Raw genomic sequence first — 22,336 nt, forward strand, 5'->3', positions numbered from 1 at the left:
GGTTAGATGAAAACGAGAGGTAGAGCTGAGTGTCATCAGCATACTGATGACACTTCAGCCCATACCTCTGGATAGCCCCACCCAATGGTTTCATGTAGATGTTAAAGAGCACGGGGGACAAATGGAGTCCTGTGAAACTCCATGGCACAAACGCTGTGGCACAGAGCAACAGTCCCCCAGCTCCACCAACTGGAGATAGTCAGGAGTGAAACCGCTGCAAAGCAGTGCCCCCAACACCCAGTTCAGCCAGCCTCTCCAGAAGGATACCATGGTTGATGGTATTGGAAGCCACTGAGAGATCCAGCAGAATCAACAGGGTCATGTTCCCTCTGTCTCTCTCCCAGGAAGGGAATATTGACTGTTATCCTGTTTAGTCGCACAGTTGCATCCAACCCACCACGACCCCATGGACAACATTCCTCCAGGCTCTCCTGTCCTCCTATCCCCCAGAGTCCACCCACACCCACCACTCCAATGACCCCATCTAGCTACCTCACCCTCTGCCGTCCCCTTCTCCTTTTGCCGTCAATTGTTCCCAGCATCAGGGTCTTCTCCAGTGAGTCCTTCCTTCTCATTAGGTACCCAAAGTATTCGAGTCTCAACTTCAGTATCTGACCTTCTAAGGAACAGTCAGGGTGGATTTCCTTCAAGATTGACTGATTTTATTTCTTTGAAGTCCAAGGAACTCGCAGGAGTCTTCTCCAGCATCTCAATTCAAAGGCATCAATTCTTCAGTGCTCTGTCTTTTCTTATGGTCCAACTCTCACAGCCATACATTACAACTGGGAAAACCATAGCTTTGACTATACAGTGGTACCTTGGCTCATGAATGCCTCAGTTCATGACCAAATCGGGTCACAAACAGAAATCTCATGAAAATTTTGCCACAGGTTGCGAACTCTGCATCGGGTTGGAGCGCAGCCACGCCCACCTCCCCTCCGTGCCTGCAGTCGCTCCTGCCGCGCCCCTGCGCACCCATCTCCCCCCACCCCCCTGCATAATCGCTGGTGGGGAAAAGATGGCTGCAATCTTTGTTGTTTGTCACTTTGCTTCAAAATTTTGTGAGTAAAAAAAATAGTTGCAGAAGAGATTAACCTTATTTACATTGACCCTTATGGGGAAATTTGACTTGGCTCACGACCAGTTTGGATCATGACCAGAGTCCTGGAATGGATTAAGTTTGCCAGCCAAGGTACCACTGTACAAACTTTTGTCAGCAGGGCAGTGTCTCTGTTTTCTAGTATGCTGTCTAGATTTGCCATAGCATTCCTTCCAAGGAGCAAACGTCTTTTAATTTCTTGGCTGCAGTCACCATCTCCAGTCATCTTGGAACCTAGGAAAATAAAATCTGTTGCTAACTCCATTTTGTCCCCATCTATTTGCCAGGAAGTGATAGGACCGAATGCCAGGATCTTAGTTTTTTTAATTTTGAGTTTCAAGCCAACTTTTGCGCTTTCCTCTTTCACCCACATCAAGAGACTCTTTAGTTCCTCTTCACTTTCTGCCATTAGAGTACTATTGTCTGTGTATCTGAGGTTGTTGATATTTCTCCCAGCAACCTCAATTCCGATTTGTGATTCATCTAGCCTGGCCTTTTGCATGATGTGCTCTGCATATAAGTTAAATGGGCAGGGGGACATATACAGCCTTGCCATATTCCTTTCCCAATTTTGAACCAATCAGTAGTTCCATGTCCAGTTCTCACAGTTGCTTCTTGACCCACATAGAGGTTTCACAGGAGACAAATAAGATGGTCTGGTACTGCCATCTCTTTAAGAACTTGCCACCATTTGTTGTGATCCACACAATCAAAGGCTCTAGCGTAGCCAATGAAGCAGAGGTAGATGTTTTTCTGCAACTCCCTAGCTTTCTCCATTATCCAGACCATGATCCAAGTGTATGTTGGAAGTTTGATCTCTAGTTCCTCTGCCTCTTTGAAACCCTGCCTGTACTTCTGGTAGTTCTCAGTCCACATACTGCTGAAGCCTACTTGGCTTGTAGGATTTTGAGCATAACTTTGCTAGCTCTTTGAACATTCTTTGGCATTGCCCTTCCTTGGGATCGGAATGTAAACTGACCTTTTCCAATCCTGTGGCCACTGTTGCATTTTCCAAATTTGCTGGCATATAGAGTGTAGCACTTTAACTGTATCATCTTTTGGGATTTTGAGTAGCTCAGCTGGAATACTGTCTCCTCTACTAGCTTTGTTATTGCTAAGACTTCCAAGGCCCATTTGACTTTACACTCCAGTATGACTGGCTCAAGGTCAGTGACCACACCATCTTGTTTATCAAGGACATTAAGATCTTTATTGTATAGTTGTCCATGTAATCTTTCCACCTCTTCTTAATCTCTTCTGCCCATGGAATATTGGCTATAGGTCAATAATTATTTATATCATTATTTATGGATTCAGATGTGGCTTTTTAAGGGGTGATGTAACTACCACTCCCTCTCTCAAGGAGGCACTCATCACCTCCTGGAGAGATTGAGTCCCCTCCTTCAGTCTCTCAATTAGTCAAGATGGGCTGGGGTCGAGCAAACAAGTTGTGGCATGGACATTATCCAACACCTTGCCCACATTCTCGGGCTGCAATAGGTGAAACTCATCCAGTAAAATAGGACCAAATTGCACACTGAATGCCTCTGCCAATGGTTCTGGGATAACTGTAGAGTCCAACTCAAGATAAATCTGAGCAAACATGTCACAGTGGTTCTCTGAGGGTTTGATGGTATCTCGCCTTGGGCCAAAGTGTGAAAGGCCATGATCCACCCGGAAGATCTCTGCAGGATGACAACTGGAGGATGCAATGGAAGTGGCAAAGAAAGACTTCTTTGCTGCCTTCACCACCGCAAAATAGGCCCGATAGTGGGCACTAAGGTGTATTCAGTCAGATTCATCAATTCTGTTTTTCCTATAGGGCAAACTGTGTGTCACAAACTCAAAGGTGGCTGGAAAATAACTATAGAACCATCACAGTACTACTTATGAAGGCCTGGGAAAGGGAAAATGTTATACATCATCCAGAGTAGTAATATGTACTCTTGGATTTCAACCAGTATTCACAAGCTTAGTAAACAGAATGCATGTTAAAAACCAGCCAATTTTGAAAAACATGTTACATAGGCTACAAATGATGTTTATTATAATGAACTCATAGTAATATCAGTTGCACTTAAGTATTTTTTCATTAGCCTATGGTATTAGCATTCTAGTATTGCAAATTCTTTTGTGTGGTCTGATTCCCAGCATTCCATCAGTCCAAGACCAAGAAACAGAGCTCAGGATGTGACTTTGCAGATGAAAACATGGGGTATCCAGATAAGAGCAAGATTGATTTTCAGTTTCTGGGATTATTGTTGGAGGAGGGTCATACAGGCAGGGAGAGGATTTGAGAGGGAAGTACCTGAGTATAACCATTTTCTTTCTCCCTTATAAATAGATCCTACTACATCCAAAGATAAAAAATACGGCACCTGGTGACTTTGTTATTCCTTAACAGTGGTCCACTTGGTGTATACACCTTGGTCATAATTATGTACATTTTGCTAATACTGTGTACTGAATTTTCAAATATGAGAGCCAGTGTGGTATAGTGGTTAGAGTGTTGGACTGAAACTGAGTTCTAGTCCACCCAGCCATGCAGTTCACTGGGTGACTTTGGGCCTGTCACAAGTTCTCAGCCTAGCCTACAGGGTGATTGTTGTGAGAATAAAATTAAGAGGAGAAGAACACCGCAAGTCTCCTTGGGTTCCTTGTAAGAAGAAGTAATGTAGAGTATAACTGCTATTTAATAATAATATGGTTCATGCCATTTTAGTACAAAGGACAAAGGTGATCATTCTGAGTGATGTACTTAAACGTTTTCTGATGATAACCTTGTTTGAGTTACACAGTGCTACTTACAAATACAGTTTCTCATTCCCCTGCTGCTTTGCCACTGGAAAGAAAAGCTATAGCCTTACTAGTTGGCCTAGTTTAGAAAATAGAATGGTGTCCTTGGTCCTTGAAGATTTGCATTCGGCAGTTAGTTCTTTTTGGTCACACTGGTTCTGGTTCATTTTTATATATGTATGCAGGGAATCAGACATACACATGGAATCTGCTATGCGAATGTTTTGCTGTTTTCATGGATCAGCAAAGACACTGTGAGGATGTTCAGATAACACAAAAAAAGCAGAGCACAGGTTGAATCATGGGCCGTTATATGAACCCAGCCACACTAACAAACCATGGTTGACAAACCTCAGAGAGTCAGTGTGATGGATAGAGTGTCAGACTGGGAGATCCAGTACTAGTTTACACTCTGCCATGAAGTTTAGGCTAGTCATTCACTCAGCCCAACTTTGCGTCACAGGTTTGTTGTGAGGATAAAATAGGATTAAATAAGCTGCCACAAGAGGGAAAAAGGGGGGATATAAATGTGATAATGTTGTAGTACAACCCATGAAGAGAATCCATGATTTGCTGTTGGATTGTAAACTCTAGGTTGTTTTGTAATTAACAAACCATAATTTGTTAGGGCATTTGCTTTCATACAGCACAACAATCCACAGTGCAGTGAGAACCCACAACTCAATGACAACCCAAACTCCAGACACAGTTTGAGCTGTGACATTTTCTGAACCAGGTCTCTGTGTACAATAAGGAATCTTTTTACGTATGTAAAACATTTTCTGTTGGAGATTAAGAAACCCCCGTGCTTAAGTAGCATAACACATGTCCACCAGACGTGGTGAAAATTCTGAGCAATATTTAATGAAATGCTCTGTGGCATGTCTAATTTTGCCATCTTTTAAAAAGGAAATAGCACTGGAATAGCTACTTCACCAAGTGATTGTGAAGAATCAGATGAAGTTCAGCAGATAAACAGCTACTCCTAAGGACCAAGTGAAACTTGCAAGAAAAGTGTTGCAATGTATCTTCTTCAGTTCCTACCAGCAGTTCTTCTGTTAATAGTTTCAGCTAATCACTCCAAGATACTCCATTCTAACTTCCCCTGATATCATCCTGTTTTCCATTTTACTTTTCCAGCTGGCACTTAATGTTCCATGACTTCTGAATGTGCTCTGCCAGCATTAGTTTATTCTATGTCCCCTTAGTTTAACAGATTTTTTTTGTACTTTCACAAAGATTTGAGTTTCCCCCAGCATTCAAACATCTCCCTCTTCTTTTGTACAGACCTGTTTCTAGCCAGAGTTCTCTTGACATGCAACCTATGTTCACGATTCAAAAGGGTGATAGTCCATGCTACATATATAAGTTAAAATTGTGTATAATACAAAATGTAAGTGTGGTTTTCAAATGTTATGTAATCGACCCTACTCAAAGTGTCCAAGCAGGGCCTGCTGATGATTCCATTCCACAAGAGGTAGCTACCACTGGTTCCTTTCCATGAGCAGCACCCATCTCTTACACAGTGAGAGTTTAGCACTTCTTTGGGAAGCTTCCAAATTAGTGTGAAATGTGCATTTCTAGATTGGGACAGGTTCACAGAGGTACCTTATGCAAGCACTTCCAGCATGTCTTATTCCAGAAATGAGCATTCTTGTTAGTTTCCAGTCCCTAGAGAAGGCACCAAATTCTTATTGTGCAGGCAATTGGTGCCTCTTCTGGAAGGAAATTAGTCATTCAATACTGCTCAGATGAAGTTTTGAGGGCCATTAACAAAGAATTACATGTAGAAGAAAAAATCCACCTTCTTCAGATAGTATACATTTTAGAATAGTCTGCTGAATTAGTTCTGTGTAAGATAACTGTTATATCTGTGCTCTGCAGTTGCCCTCTTGTATAAATAAGAAGATGGATATTGCTAGATGTTACCAAAGATCCATTTAATCCACCCTCTTATTTCCCAGAGTGACCAAACAAATAGTTTTTCCATGCTGTTGCTCCTCCAGCAGTAGGTGTACAGTAGCATACTCATTTGAAAGAGGCAGCTCTGCTTAGCAGTCAAGGCTAGTAGCTCTTGATAGACCTGCCCTCCATGAATTTTTAAATTTCTTTTAAAATGGCTATCACACTATATTGTAGCCATTCATATAATTTTGCATATTTTAGATTAATTAGATGTCAACATTAATGCCAGAAAACAAAAATAGAGGTGTAACTTGAAGCCTCTGGTTTTAATGCATTTTTATTTAAAAAAGAATTAAGATAAAATGTTGGTTTCATTATGTACTTTTAAAAAAACTGCTGGTATATTTTTTCAGCCAAAGAAGCATTTGAAAAAAGGATTACTCCTATAATAATAGACAACACAAACACACAAGCTTGGGAAATGAAGCCTTATGTTGCTTTGGTTAGTATTCCATAATTCATTGTTATTGAACTAAAGCAGGGGTCCTCAAACTTTTCCAACAGGGGGATAGTTGAAACATGCTGGGGGCGTGCACAGGCCGGGCGTGCTGCATGCAGGCTGAGGCAGCCGCTTGATCGAGCGGAGATCATTTTCTCTGACCAAGTCCAAATGATTTCCCCACGAGCAAGCCACTGCCGAGCGCACACGCAGCGAAGCACCAACTTGCTCGCGAGGAGATCATTTCTCTGAGCGAATTCAATCCAATCTTCACGTGAGCAAGCTGCATGCCCAGTCCAAACCTCGGGTGGACCAGTTAAATGGGCATGGCAGGCCAGATCCGGCCTGTGGGCTGTAGTTTGAGGACCCATAAACTCACGCCTGTTACATATTTCTGTGTATATTTGTAGGTGCCACTGTGGTAACTTAAGGCTATCTGTAGAGCTCTTTAAATGTTACATGGTTGGATATCAGGGATGGCTTTGTGTTTATGCACTCTTTGAGTATAGTATGAATGGTGGAGGGAGGGATGTACTCAAGGCCCACTTTTAATCTGTATCGAGTACAATCACAAGAGTAAACTTCTTTGAATAGAGCCCAGGTATTTTACATTTGAAGAAGCTCTAGGGACAGGTCTTATGCATGTCTTCTCAGACTGAAGCCCCACTGAATTCAGTAGGATTTGCACATAAGTGTGCTTAGAATTGCAAGCTGTGATTACAGTCCAAAAACAGCTGACCGGATCAGACATCCATGAACTTTAGTCGCAATTTACTTTTCTGTGATATATTTAGGGTATGTTTCAGTGGTTTGGGGCGATTCTTATCATCACCAACAATTATGATGGTTGAGATGTGTTCCAAACTAAGTTCCAAAAGTTTGATTCACTTTTTAAATGAGTTCTTAACCCTCTGTTTCACTGGTATTAAAGATACATTGATATATCTTCTTCAATATTTTTATTTAGTCGCAGCAACACAAATATAAAGTTATATTTCGTGAACCGGATACTTGGTGGAAGTTTAAACCAAAAGAACTGGAAAGGTAAAAAAGAAATTCAAGTTATAGCATGATTTAAAAGAAATAATAAAGTTATCTCGGTCAGATAGATGCCCGGAATGAATCTAAGCATCTTTTATTAACCCAGATATGCCAACTGGACCAGGATTGCTGCTGCATTTATCTCAGTTAATCTCATTCAATTCTCATGGGATATTTGGAATTATTGTGAATTTACACAGATACAACAGCTGTTCTGAGGTAGTAAGCCAAGTTGTAACTGATTCTGATGCCCACATTGGCTTTCCAGTCCCCTTCATGTTTTCTCTCTGGTCTGTTGCTCAATTGAAAATATATGAGAAACAACTAATCTTCTGCTCATTGTTTCCAGAGCTGCTTAAAATGTGATGGTTTGTGACTCTGTGGGTTTTTTGACATTTTGGAAGTTGTCAGTAAGCAGTCATATAGAAAGTAAAGGTATACGCTGTTAGAATCTGTACCCAGTTTGGAACTTGTCTAAATAATAGCAAAAGTTAAATCAGTAATTAATATTGAAATGTCAAATGTGTGTAGGTTTTCAGGTTAGACAGATCTTTTCATTTGCTTGTAAAAGTACAGTCAACAACAGAGAAACATCTAGTACTTGTTCTTTAGTTGCAGCATCACAGGAAACAAATTTGTTTAAAATAATTTTTTAACATTTCTCAAATGTATGAAAGAAAATTGTACTATGTTTTTGTTGTGGTTGGAATCTCAGCTGTATTCTTTTTAATGTTTAGGCGAAATATTCATGGTGTATCTAAAGAAAAGATCAAAAGAATGTTGGAACGATATGAACGTTGCCTGACTGTTAATTCAGTTCTGAATTCTTCAGTCCCAGATGAAATGAAAAGTACAACCTGTGATGAATTTCTTTGTCAGAAAAAAGGACAAGGGTAAAATAATGTCTCCCCTCCCAATATAAAACTTAAAGCAAGTGTAAAGTGTCAAAGTAAATGTCAATGAAGCTTGATTATATTTTGTGATATACTGTCTTCCAAAATAGTAGTTTATGAGAATCTTGCACTTTATGAAGAGGAAAATAAATCATGGCTCTTAAAGATTCACAAAAGTAATATGGCATAAGCTTTCAAGTCTTTAGGATGTCATAATAGTTTTTGTTGTGTTTGTTAATGCAGACTAACTAGGTTATCCTTCTGGAATTATTCATTGTACATTTATCAATCCATGTATTCTTTAATGCACGCTGACCTGTCCTTTCTTTTTCCAATATATCTTGTTGAATCTGTTGTAAATTTTATTTAGACAACACTAATCTTTAGCCCTTTTAAAAGAAGTACATAATGCTCTCCCAAGGACCATAGGATTGTAAAGTTGACAACCTGCTGTGAAAAATAGATTACTCATCATTACTAATCTTTCACTGCAACATACAGATACAGGGAGTGTGTGTGTTTGTTCCATGTCACACTCTCATGCAGTGCAACAGCAAGTCCTAACTGGTTTGATCAGTGGCTTGCATGAACTGAACATGCACCAAAAGACTGGATCTCTAGCAGATGATTCAAAGTGGAAGATCTCCTTAAAATTACAAACTCTGAAACCACTGAAATAAGCTATTTGATTTAATATTTTTAATACCACATTTTGAACAACAAACTTGAGCTCAAAGTGCCTCATGAAGTATTTAAAAATAACATACAAATAATATTTTTGTTAGTGAAATATAGTAATTAAAAATGGTAACATGTCAATAAAACAAAATAAGCAAACATGCAGTTCAGTACAGCCATGCCTAATAATTCAAAAGACCAGCTGGTGAGCACCAGCCCAGTACTAGCTGACATACGCTTGTTTTTATGCCTAGAATGGAGTCATGTTGCAATAAATGAACATGTTTTCTGAAGTTGTACTTTTCCCCCCAGCTGTATTTTGTAGCTGCTCCTGGCACAGTTTATAATTATTGTAAAGGAGCCATTTTATCACACACTACAGTGGTGTGGAGCAGCCTTTTCTGCCTTGGAACTTCCTGACAAGTTGGACTGCAACTCCCGTAATCCCCTAGCTTAGTTGAATGGGAGAGGTTTATAGGAATTATAAATCTATATGTTTAGAGGGTACCAGGATGAGGAAACCTGCTGTAGAGAACATAGACAATTACTCCCTTAAATAAGAAAATCATTAAGAAGGTAATGTGTACAATACTAAATGGGTGATCAGAAATGTGTCAAGCTACAATTGCATCCAGCTGCAGGAAGTCTGATTGGTGTACAAGTTCCTTCATTTGCGCAGACTTTCTATTTCAGTGGTGAGAGTGGTGAAACTAATGTGTACATGTTGCTTTGCATGTACACATTAGTTTCATTTAGTAAAATGAATGGAGTACCCTTCATGCACAATAGTATCTGTATGTGCTTCAGAATTAGCATGGAACATTTATAGGGAATACTTACCTGTGCATTCCAGTTTCCTTAACAGAATTCCTGTTTCATCCAGGGGACATGGTTTTGAGTCTCTAGCCATTCCTCTGAAATCTTTAAACCTTTTCCCTTGGTTTGGCTAGGAATATGCACATATATAGTTTACAGTGTATTAGAAGATATTATTGCCTAATTTTTTTAGCAGAAGTAAATATTTCTGTACCATTTCCCATTTCTGTACCATCTAATAGCTGGAGTTTGCTGGAGCTCTGTAGGCAGTTAACAATAATTCATAAAAACAACACATTAAAATATAGTAAAATGCCATAAAATCTTTTAAAAAAATACAAACATTTTAAACAGAAAAATTAAGAACTGCTAAAAGCAGCTAAAAAGCATACATTGAAGAATAGTCCTGTAAAAAACATTGGTGATGGGTAATCCCCTCACGTCCTTGGATATTGAAGCATATCTTTACAAACTTTGACCTAAAGGTGCCAGGTAGGCTGCAATGAGGAGGTCGTTCCATAGATGGAGGGCCACCATACAGAAAGCCTTCTTCTTTGCTGCTAGTGGAGTTGGCGTTCTGAGAACAGCCCTGGGTGTTGAGTGTAGTGTCTGGATAGGGTGCACCATCCTGCATTCTGGTCCTAAGCAGTGTGAGTCTTACAGGTTCAAACCAGCACCTTGAATTAAGTTCAAAAGCATTTAGGCATCCAGTGCAAGCAGCCCAGAATTGGTCTTACATGTTCAGACATAGCGATCCTACTTGGCTCTGCATTGTGCCCAAGCTGCAGATTCTCAATCATCTTCAAGGGCAACCCCAAATAGAATACATTTCAGTGATATAATGTAGAGATTATCAGAGCTGTCCCTGTTAGGGGTGCAGCTGGCTCTCCAGCCAGAGCTAGTAGAAGGCACTCTGTGCCACTGAGGCCACCTGATCCACAGCTGACTAAGATGAATCAAGAATTCTCAAGCTACACACCTCTTCCTTTAGAACCTGATCCAGAACAGGTTGAATAGCCTCCATCCAGTCAGAGGCACCAGCCATGACAGGATCTCAGTCTTGTTTGTATTGAGCTTCAGTCTTTTAACCTCCATCCAGTCTATTATCATGTACAGGCACCAGTATAGCATATCCACATGATGGGAATGAAAAGGAAAAATAGAACTATGTGTTATCAGCATACTGATGGAAATGTGCTCTCTAATGACCCCACTCATTGTTATGGTTGTTAAATAGCATGGGGAATAGAACAGATCCCTGAGGTATTCCATGCTGGAGAATCCACAGGGTCATGGATTCATACCCCAACAGTATAGCCCAAGCACCACCTTCTGGGGACAGCCATCCAAGTAGGTGTATGCAGTACCCCTTTTCCCACTTCAGAATGTTGCCCCAGAAGGATACCATGGTTGATGATAACCGTAGCATCCGAGAGGTCCAGAAGTATCAAGGAGATCATACTCCTCTGTCTTTCTTCTGGCGTAGGTTATCATAAAGGGCAACCAAAGCTGTTTCTAGGCCAAAACTGAGCCTGATCCTCAATTGAAATGGATCCATAGAATCAGTCCCATTCACAGTACCTGGAGTTAGTTGGCAATAATCTACTTCAGAAATATTTGCTACTGGCTTAAAGTTATTATGATCTTCCAGGTTAATGGAAGATTTCTTCAAGAGTGGTCTCCCCATCACCTCTTTCAGGTGATATGGAATCACTCCCACAAGGAGGCATTCTCGCTGTAAGCCAGGAGGGATAAGGACCCAGTACAGAGCTGGTTGCACAAACCTGTCTGCACACCTTTTCAACACCTTCAAGCTGTACCAAATGAAACTCATGCAATAAAACTGGACCAGAAAGTGTTCCAGGTATCTCAGCTGCTATAACTCTGGAATCTTTAAGTTCCAGTGAATGCAAGATATTTTTTTCTGGAATAACCCAGCAAATATATCGCAGTGGACCTCAGATAAATCTGTCTTTGGAGCCAGGATGTAACAAGCCCCTAGTGTTGTTTCATTGAAGTGCATTCTTTTTAAAAACAAAAACAAACTGCTCTTCTTTGACTTTTTCAGGAAGAAAGGGACACCTCCTTATGGGAAAAATGAAGAACCTTTGTCTTCCCTCTTTAAATGTGTAGAACTAAATACAGACAATCAGCATATGTTAGAGAAAGCTGCAGCAGAACATCAAAATCTTAAGAATGAAAAGCAAGATAACAAGTTACAAGAATGTAATTCTGAGTGTAGAATCCATCTTGATAACTTGGATATTTATACATCATCAAGGGGAGACAGAATGGATTTTTCTCTTGAAACAGAAATAATTAAACCAGCTGTCGTAACATCTGAGCAAAGCTCAAACTCAGATTTCTGTGTCAGAGAAAACATTCAGGAGTATGATTACAACCACTCTGAAGTTGAAGCTGGAGCAAATCAGTGTACTGAAGTATTAACAGAAGCAAACCTAATAGAGACAAACATTATAAATGGCGCTTTTTCAAATTTTGAGAAATCAATTAAGCCAGAGATGTTAAATTTTGTGGGAGACTGGCCAGTAGAACAAACTATGGGGCAGAGAGTTAAAAGAGCAAGAAAGTTAGAGAAACCTGTAAAGAATGACAAGGAGGATAAAGATATATGTATGCCTGCTATTAATTCATTAAAGATTCCAGATGAAGATGAAAAAATAGACGTGATTGATATTCAAAAGGAGCTGTCAGTTTCTGAAACTAAACAGGATGAGAAAAACCAACCCTATGATGTTAATACAGAAGATGCATCGGGATTACTGATAGTAGGGGACTGGCCTGTTCAAAAATCTTTAGAGCAGAGAAAACAAAAAATGAAAAGGATACCCAAGAGAAGTCTTAGTGAATCAGAAAGCAGTGGAAATAATCAATGTGATAGCAACAGAAATGTTTTGAATACAGTGTCCATCCTTTCTGGAACAACTGAAGGCACTGGAGAGCTAGAAGTTTCATCAAATAAAGTAAGTTTTCAGAGTCCTGAAATCTCAGCTTCTGAAACTGTTAGAGAGAAAAAGCCTGCACAGAGTAAAAGAACACGCAAGCACCATAAATTAGCCCTAACATTTACCAACAGTTTGACCCTCAGAAAACCAGAGGAAGAGTTGCCTCTATTTAGTCTAACAAAAGAAAAACCTGATGAGACAGAGACCAGCAAGTATTCACAGACAGAGCCCCAAGACTTTGCTCTCCTATGGAGACTTGAAAGAAAAATGATTGAATTCAATGAGGATATTAAAGTGATACATGGAAAGTTAAATGGATTTGTACCAAAAGGAATTGATGCTACTTCAAATTGTCCAGAAAAAATACCCTATAAAGTAACCTATGAGAAAAGCACCTATGTAGAAGAAAGTGAACTTGTCAGTATTGATGAATCTGAAAATCTAAATATTTTGTGTAAACTGTTTGGTTCCTTTTCATTTGATGCACTGAAGGACTTGTATGAAAGATGCAACAGAGACATTGACTGGGCTACAGGGATCCTGTTAGATTCTACTGAGAAGCTGTGCAAAGATGATGATGTGTGGTGTTTACAAGAAGCAGGAGCTCAACCTCATATAATTCGTGACTCCAAGGAAGCTTCTATTTATGGAGGGAGATTTGGAGACTCTGAGGAGAACCCCCAAGTAGCTGTAACTTCAAAAACATTTCAGGATTCAGAAACAATGAATCTCACAGTTGATGACAGAAATGATAACACTTCAGATTATTCCAACAAGAATTCCAATCAGCTTGCTCTAGTTGCTGAGGTGAAAGAATCAGATAAAGAAAACCCCCTCTTAGATACTGTGAAAACATATACAAAAAATAATAATTCTGTTAAAACCCTATCAGAAAATGGGCAGCAGAACAAAGCCTTGCATGCTGAAATGGAGTTATCTATTCCTGTGACTGTAGCTGATAATTTTCATGGAGACACTACCACTTTGAACCCTACTTTTGATATGAAAGCAGACAACAGTTCTTCAGGAAAATATCAAGAATGTTCAACAGTAGAAGATGTTCAAGACCTGTTGGCTGATATAATACTTACAGACGACTTGGCAAGCAAAGAAGGCACATTAGAGGAGTGCAAAGAAATAAATTGCAACTCTATGTTTTCAGATGCAGCACAAAAAAAAGAAGACAACGTACCTAATCAAGATGATATCACAAAGTTAGTGAATGCTGCTCATGTATCAAAATCTGTGAACATAGATTGCCTGGAATTGGTCTTACCTCCAGAACTAGCCATTCAGTTAAGTGAAATATTTGGACCTGTTGGTGTTGATTCAGGTAATACTAATAACACTATTTTTAAAAAACCCCTTTTGTATTCATTACATACTGGGAACTGATGTGATTACGTTGTTGCTGTACATTAGAAAAGACACTTCTTGCACATATATTTTAGGCTATAATTGATCATGTCACTTGTGTCAGTAATAGTGGGCTATTCTTCCCCTACTGCAGTATCTCCAAATGCATTGCTTTGTTCTTTCCCCATGTGACTGAATGGTGTCCATTCACTTACATTTGGGAAAATAAAACATTTGGGAATACTGTTAAAGCAGTTAAAATGCACCTGTTGAGTGTCAAGACTGAGAATATGGTGTTATCCTCTCCCAAATATGTCCAAGACTGCAGTTTATCTACTTCAGCCCTATAGAGCCAAGTTACTCCCTGTCTGATTAGCTTCACCCTTCATCTGCATGTCCTCACTTCTGGTTCTCTTTCTTAATGAAATTAGGGACACTGGCTTCTCTATAAATCAATAATTTGATAGCCTTTTAATTTTAAAATTCATACTGTTGGATTGGAAACCTTATTTCCTCTATCAAGTTCAGAGTTTGGTTTTTTAAATTTAACCTGAGGTTCAAAATGTTGCTACATCTGTCAAGTATGGAAGAGTTTCTTTGGATCATTTTAGGGAGTTTGTTCATTTGCTTGTCTATGACACTTTATGTTGCCTCATAACAAAAATTATGAGGACACCATATATAACTTTTTGATACAAAACAATATAAGAAATTAAAATACAGCTCCAAGATCATGCAAGTTTGACACCTAAAACTTGGCACCTATACTTAGGAAATCCTAGGGTGTGTACCTCAGAGTTATTTGGATTTTTTTCTACAATTCATTCCCTTATTTTAATAAATCTGTATGTTTGAAGGCTGTAGTAACATCCTTGGTCACTAGGTGGCAGACATCCCTAACTAGTGCATAGATTTGCAGTCTTTACATTTTGAAACCAAGAAGAATGTTGTAGTAGAACAGAGTGACACAGATGTCCCCATCTTTCTTCTATGAGACAGTTCACATTTAGGACAGTGGAGTGGGCATGCCTCTCCTTTAGGAGTAGTAGAAGTGCACTATACCTAAGGATTCCAGAAGCTGTAGCTTCATTCACATAAGACAGGCACATTATGTTAAGTTTCACAGCTGCATAACTGCCTGAAAGCTTTGTGATATTAAATTAAGGACTATTCTAATCTGCCAATGCTGACTGTGTTAATTAGTATAGAATATTAAATGCCTCATGAGTAAGGGCAGGATGGCCACACTCATTTGAACTTGCACAGCACTTTATCTTTGTGTGTGTGTTTTTCCTTCTGAAAGGATCGCTAACTACTGAAGATTATGTGGTTCATATTGATCTGAATTTGGCCAGAGAAATTCATGAGAAATGGAAAGCATCTATTATGGTTAGTTAGCCTTTTTCTAAAGGCAAGTCTATGGTTGTTGTTGTTTTGTTTTTTGGTTGTTTGCTTCTGTGTTTCTCATTAAGTTACAACAGTATTTATATATTTGCTGTCCCTGATCTGTTTCATAATCTGTGGATAATAGCATGATTACATTTAAATCAAAGGTACTCTAGAACAAACATCTTATCTCATTCTCTCTTTCTCTCTCCATACACATATCCATACTTGCCAATAAAATTATGAAACTAGTTAGTTAAGAAGAATCCATATGTCTAAGTCAACAAATAATTGGTCTTTAATAAAAAGCATTTTTTCAGGAAGCAAAAAATAACATGCTCCACATTTGTTGGGAGAAGAGATTGATCAAGGATTTTAGGTAAATAAAAGCTGTGATCAAAATTAAAGCGAAATGAAAGTTCAAAATCTTGAAGAAGGGTTGCGTGAGAAATGGTGCAAGTATAGACATTGGTTGTTTCAGTGGGAACACTGTTGCATCCAAAAGGATTCCACAAGGTAAATATTGTTCCCTAAGATGGTATGTGTTTCAGAAGTTTAATTGGAATAGTTAAAATATGTTCCTCTATGCATGGTGAGGGAATTTTTTATAAGACCATTATGCAGTTTTCTTTCCATACATCCAGTAGGCATATAAGTGAAGAGACTGGTAATGTTCTAGTTTGTTGCTCTAATTGCTTGAAAATTGAAATTCAGTTGCCTGTATGAGTTTGCATGCTATCCAAATCTTACTATTTTCTTTTAAACTAGAAACTTTTTTTTAGATTAATTAGCACTTGCTTAAATATGTGGATCATTAATATTAAAATGCTTTAATTTAGAAGCGACAGAAGAGAGAAGAGGAATTACACAAGATCCTTGAAGAAAGTAAGTATTTGCTATAAACCTTGATCATAACTGACCCTCCCATTATTTAAAGTGATTGGCATGTTTGATTTGTATCTAAGCAAGCCTGTTCCAATTCTTATCTGGCCATGAATATATCAGGGTTTACAAGATCATGGCTTTGGTCTTTTATCCTTATAGAAGTAAATAAATGTTATAAATAGATATCAATTCATATTTGCTTCTCCAAGTTTGTGATCATATGTCAGGTTATCCTGTCTTATTCTAAAACCACTCCACAGGATAGGTTGAACAGACAACCAGCGTATCCCAGGCCAGAGTTTCTTGACACCTACAGAGTTTCTTGACCAAGCACCTTTTACAACCCTGTTTTGACAGAGATTAATCTCTCCCCTAAGTCTTGGGTTGGGTTTGTTTTTTTCTGCAGCAAGCATTGACTCAGTTTGTTTGTTTGTTTGTTTGTTTGTTTAAGGTTTTTGTATGCCATCCCACTTACTAAAAAAGATTCTGGGCAGCTTACAGAGAGCTAACCAAAAAAACCCAGAACCCATAACAACAAACAAACAAAAAAGGACACTGTATCTAAAGTAAGAATAAAACCAAGAATAAAACCAGATTAATTATTAAAATACTGGGAAAATAAAAAGTTCAGGCAGTACAATACCCAATCTCAAAGGCTGAACATGGGTTGCTGTTGAAGCATGTGTTACGCTGTCTGAACTCTGCCATGCTAAGAATTTATGATTTGTTAACCATGAACAAGCCATAGTTCACAACCCAGCAACAAACTATGGGATCTCTTTATGAGTTGTTTGTAGTTAATAAATAATGGTTTATTATCACAGCTAGGCTCAGAAAATATGATAACCCACATTTAAAACAACAACTCACATTTCAGTGACAACACACATGCAACTCTTGAGCAAGTGTCATATAGTGGTTAAGAGTGCAGGTTTGGAACTCAGGCAATTTGAGTTCTAGTCCCTGCTCAGCAATGGAACCAAGTGGGTGACTTTGGGCCAGTCATAGATTCTCAGCCCTTCTCCTTCACATGGTGGTGGTTATGGGGATAAGACTGAGAGCAGGAGGAGGACAATGATGCAAGCTCCTTTGAATTCTCCACTTGGAGTAGGGGGTGAGATACAAAAGAAAAAGGTGAAATATAAATCTAATAAAATACTCTTGAATGTGGATTATCATGTTATTCAAACTGATAATGCGGACACATGGCTTTCTGTGTGTGTGTGTGTGTGTGTGTGTGTGTTGGTTTGTTTTTACATACCCAGTATAAGAAACATCACAAGAGATCAAGCAAACCGTGAGGGTTTGCAGTTGAGAAGTACAGATAGGGAATGTTTGCACATAAACAGCTAGTCAGAACTGTAAGATCACCCACTTGTTTCAAACAGCTTTTCTTAAGATTACATGCCTTGAAAAAGAGGAAGAAGAACCCATGATTCTCAGAACTGGCACATCATTGGAGTTAGTGGATATTCTCTTCTTTCATTGGAAGGCAAATTGTTAATAATACTAAAATGCAATGGATGTGCATGATGCTTTACAAAATGTCATACTCAGGAAGTATTTTTCCTTGTGTTTTACTAAAGGACCATCAGTATGCCTACACTGATGCAGTTCTTAATGTCAGTTGAGCCTTTGAAAAACCAGGAAAATTAATGCATTTGAATTTCCATTGATTCTTTCTTTCTGGGGGAAAAAAACTAACTTCAGTTGTTACTTTCTGAAGATCCCATGCTGTTCGAGCAGCTGCATCTAGATGATCTGGATAACACCCTTTCTCAACATACTAACTGTCAAGCACAACAAAGTGAAAGACTACCTGTAGAGGGACAGGCTGACAGCTCACTAGCTTTAGAAGTTCTTCCTTTCATGGATCACTGGAACGTCCAGACACAGAAAGTATCACTCCGACAGATAATGTCTGAAGAAATTGCATTACAAGAAAAACAAGACCTGGTAAGAATATCGCCTCTTATTACTATGCCTCTGCAATATGGTACTACTGCACCTTTGTCACTCTTTTATTTTTAATGTCAGAACCATGGAGTTGAGGGTGGATGGCCTCCTGAAGTTGCCCATACTGTATGTGTTTTGCTGAGAGTGAGTCCCACTGAACTCAGTGGGTCTTAGCTTAGTTCTGAATAGAGCTCTATAAGGTTGCACCAAATTATATAAATTTAGAATCCATAACTAGAAAGTGGGGCACAGCTGCATAGTTCTGCTATGCTTGCAAAGCTAAAATTTCATATCCTAATGTTTTGGTGTGACATTATTTCAGAACATTAGATCAAAAGATATGAAGGTAAAAACTAAAGTATGCAAAATATCTTTTGTAAATAGTATCATTTTTAAATGCCATATATAAATATTTTCATGTTTCTAGGAAAGTATTCATATTTAATAAGTTTTGTACATTTCCATCTGATGTTCTGTTCCATTCTGTTACTTTGTCCATATATTGCAAAGGCATAGTTTAATTTAGTACCTTATATTATCTTTCAGAGGTTGCCTTAAAATTAAGTTATATATCTAAGCAACAACAGTGTTATCTCTGAGCAGATGTAACACTTTGTTTCTAAAACATCTTTGGATACTTTTTTATTTTTTTATGACCAAAAAAAGTAGTGTAATGGTTTCTGTTATGAAGATGCATACCAATACTATTGTTTCTTCGTCGTGGCCTCTGTGCATCACACATATGGGTACTGCGCTTGTGCAGTACCTTTGGCTAGGAGATTGATAGCTAACGGTTTGGCAGGAACCTCCGCTCCCCTCCCCCCAGCAGTATATATGGAGCGGAGTGTCCGCCATTTTCCAGTCTTTGTGACCACCATTCGTTGTGTCTCGTGCCGCTTTCGCTCTCGCTCTAACCATTTCTCAATCTCTTCCACGTTTGCGATTCTTCATCTTCTTTCCTAGTTATATTCCAAGTTGTATATTCCCTGATAGTTCTGGTTGTTCTCTTGTTCGTTAACTTTTTTCTACTCTCTTCCTAAAAAAAAACAAAAACAAAAATATTATATTATCCCTCTGCACTGTCTTCTTTTTTCTCTTTCTACAATGGCGCAACGAGCGGCTTACCGCAAGAAGGCCAAGAAAGATAAGTCTGCCAAGCCGCCTCATAAATTGAAGAATCCCGAGCATTCTAAACATCGAGACTCAGGTTCGTTGGCCCCCTCAGTCCCGACGGCTGTCGCAGTACCAACACCACTGGGTCCGACGCTTCAGGCGGCCATGAGGGTTACCCCTCCTGGGTCCCCTTGGCACGTGGGCAAGCCAACAATGGAGCCTCCTCAACCCCCGCATCAGGAATCTATCTCTGATGGGGAGATTCGAGACTCCCCGCCCAGGACTAGGTCTCCCACACCTATGCCCCAGCCAGACTGGACGCGGAGACGGAGATATCTCCTCCTAGGAGTCGGAGAAGCCACTCGTCTGACAGAAGATCCGATGACTGGTACCATCCTCGATCATCGTTCTATCATGGATGGGGGGACCACCATTCTGTTGGGCGCTACCCGGCTCCTAGAGGTCATTCCACCAGCTCCTCAAGACCGTCCGACATCTTCGGCCCCGAGGCATGCTCCAGTACCGACTAGGGAGAGTAGTCTGTCCTTGTCACCCAGAGAGTCTTCCTCCAGTGCTCCCCTGTACTATGGGGTTGATTCAGATGACTCCAATGTGGACTCGACTTCTCCGGATGTCTCAGTGACTTCCCAGGGCCCCCTGACAAATCCCACATCTCCTTCGCGGAGCTGATGTCACATCTGGTTCAGTCGCTGAAAATTGATGCCATACAACGGCCCAGCCCCAGCGCTGACAAATTTTACGATGTTGTCCATGGAGAGCAGTTGACGTCGATAGTATTGCCGCTTCTTACCACCTTGCAGCAAGCTATGACCCAGCCATGGGACCTGCCCGCCCATCCCCAACCAACATCGAGGAGGTACGAAGCCATGTACCAGGTTCGGGAGGAGGACATTCTGTTCCTCCTCCGTCATCCTAAACCGAACTCGGTTGTGGTGGAGTCTTCCCAGGGCAGGGAATCAAGGGGTCACACCGCGCTCCACAGCAAGGAAGGGAGGAAGATCGACTCCCTAGCTCGCTGAGTCTATGCGGCCTCTGTACTCGGCTTGAGAATATTTATTTATCTATTTATTTAAAACATTTCTATGCCACCCCATTCGCCGAAGCCTCGGGGCGGCTCACAACATAAAATTAAATATAAAACATTCTAATATACAATAAATTAACAATATAAAATAAGTTGCCCTGGCCAGATAAAATAAGCAAATAAAATTAACGATTAAAATGACGTTTAAATAAAAAGGCAACACTGGCGCGATACCAGTATTTTATAATGCAGTGCCTCAACAGTGTCATCTTGGCTCTCCTGGATAACCAGGGCAACCTTGCAAAAGTCTTTGTGAAGGAGGCTATGCAGGTCGCGGTCCAGCAGCTCTCCACCGCCCGACATCACATGGACATGGACTCCAGGGCGCTGGTCGGTGCTGTCTCCTCCGGAGGCATGCGTGGTTGCGCAATTGCACAATTGCAACTTTCCAGAGGAGATGAAGAGGCGTATAGAGGAGATCCCCTTCGACGGGTCCAGGCTCTTCCATTCTAGGACCAACCACAAGCTCAAGAAGATCCACGAGTCCAGGATGACGGCTCGACATATGGAGCTTCAGCCCCAAGTCCGACGTAAGTGGTCTTGGACCCATCAGTCATACCGACAGCAATTCCAGTCAAGACAACAACCTCAGCACCGACAACAACAGCAACGCCACCGACAACAGCCACCGCAGCGTTATCAACAAAGCCGTCGTCACTTCAGTGGCAACAGGAGGCAATGTTGACGGGACGGGCGAACCTTTCCTCTCCTCCCTACTCCACCCACCCCTCTCTCATTTGGAGACCGGCTGAAAGGCCGACTCCCCATTTGGGAGTCCATCACATCTGATCGGTGGCTGTTGTCCATCATTCAGCACAGATATCGGATAGAATTCGACATCATTCCTCCATCGAGCCCGATCTGATTTACCCCATGCTCACTGGTATTGCTTGACAAAGTTCGACATCTTCTCCGTAAAGGAGCGATCCATCAGTTAGCTCCAACAGAAAGACTTCATGGATTCTATTCGAGCTATTTTACGGTCCTGAAGCGGGACGGTGGTCTTTGTCCAATGCTGGACTTATGAAACGTCAATAGGTTCATCACAACAAAAAAAATCAGAATGACCACTCTTCAAAATATCCTGCTGTTGCTGAGGAGAGAGGACTGGTTCGCCTCATTGGACTTGAGGAACACCTATTTCCGCATTTCAATCCATCCGTGTTATAGGCGCTTCCTCCGTTTTGCTGTTGCGTCTGAAGTTTTCGAATTCACGGTGTTACCTTTCGGACTGGCCACCGCACAAAGGGTTTTTACAAAAGGCATGGCCCCTGTTTGGTCTCCAGCTTTTCTTGAACAAAATGTTTCTTCCGCAAAGGGACTTACCGACAAAATTAATTCGGATCCCTTCCTCTGTCCTTCACTCTCTGCTATGGTGGACAATTCCGGCCAACCTAACCGTTGGGGTTCCATTCTGACCCTGATGCTTTTCACTGACTCTCGGTACCAATGCATCTCTACTTGGATGGGGAACAGTGTGCTCCGATCTATGCACTCAAGGCATGTGGAATCATCTGGAATCCAGGAACCATATCAATTTGCTGGAACTTCTGGCAGTATTCAAGGCCCTACGCTCGTTCGAGGACGTTCTTTGGCACCGAGTCGTTCAGATAAGCTCGGACAACATTGCTACGGTCTTTCATCTGAACAAACAAGGAGGGACAAAGTCACCAATGTTAGCCTGGCTATCGATGCAGATCTGGGAGTGGTGCATCCTGAGAGGCATTGCCCTAGTAGCGGTACACCTAGCCAGTACAGACAATGTGGAAGCCGATCTTTTAAGCAGACACATGTCCACATCTCACGAATGGGAACTGGATCGCCAGATATATGACCAGCTAT

The 22,336-nt window shown here is 40.4% G+C and overlaps 1 protein-coding gene across 7 annotated transcripts in view; it reads left to right on the top strand.

The window, feature by feature from the left end:
* N4BP2 (NEDD4 binding protein 2) overlaps positions 1 to 22,336 on the top strand; it is a 43,465-nt gene that overhangs the window by 12,279 nt on the left and 8,850 nt on the right. For all 7 annotated transcript variants that reach the window (XM_044417953.1, XM_044417956.1, XM_044417959.1 and 4 more), the window contains 7 exons: positions 6,214 to 6,302; positions 7,267 to 7,343; positions 8,078 to 8,233; positions 11,796 to 14,026; positions 15,353 to 15,438; positions 16,275 to 16,320; positions 18,047 to 18,276. In XM_044417953.1, coding sequence (XP_044273888.1) covers positions 6,214 to 6,302; positions 7,267 to 7,343; positions 8,078 to 8,233; positions 11,796 to 14,026; positions 15,353 to 15,438; positions 16,275 to 16,320; positions 18,047 to 18,276 — 2,915 coding nt within the window. The remainder of the gene's footprint in view (positions 1 to 6,213; positions 6,303 to 7,266; positions 7,344 to 8,077; positions 8,234 to 11,795; positions 14,027 to 15,352; positions 15,439 to 16,274; positions 16,321 to 18,046; positions 18,277 to 22,336) is intronic.

Source organism: Varanus komodoensis, unplaced genomic scaffold (assembly GCF_004798865.1).
Source record: "Varanus komodoensis strain SLA01 unplaced genomic scaffold, ASM479886v1 scaffold9, whole genome shotgun sequence".
NCBI classification, from domain to species: domain Eukaryota; kingdom Metazoa; phylum Chordata; class Lepidosauria; order Squamata; family Varanidae; genus Varanus; species Varanus komodoensis.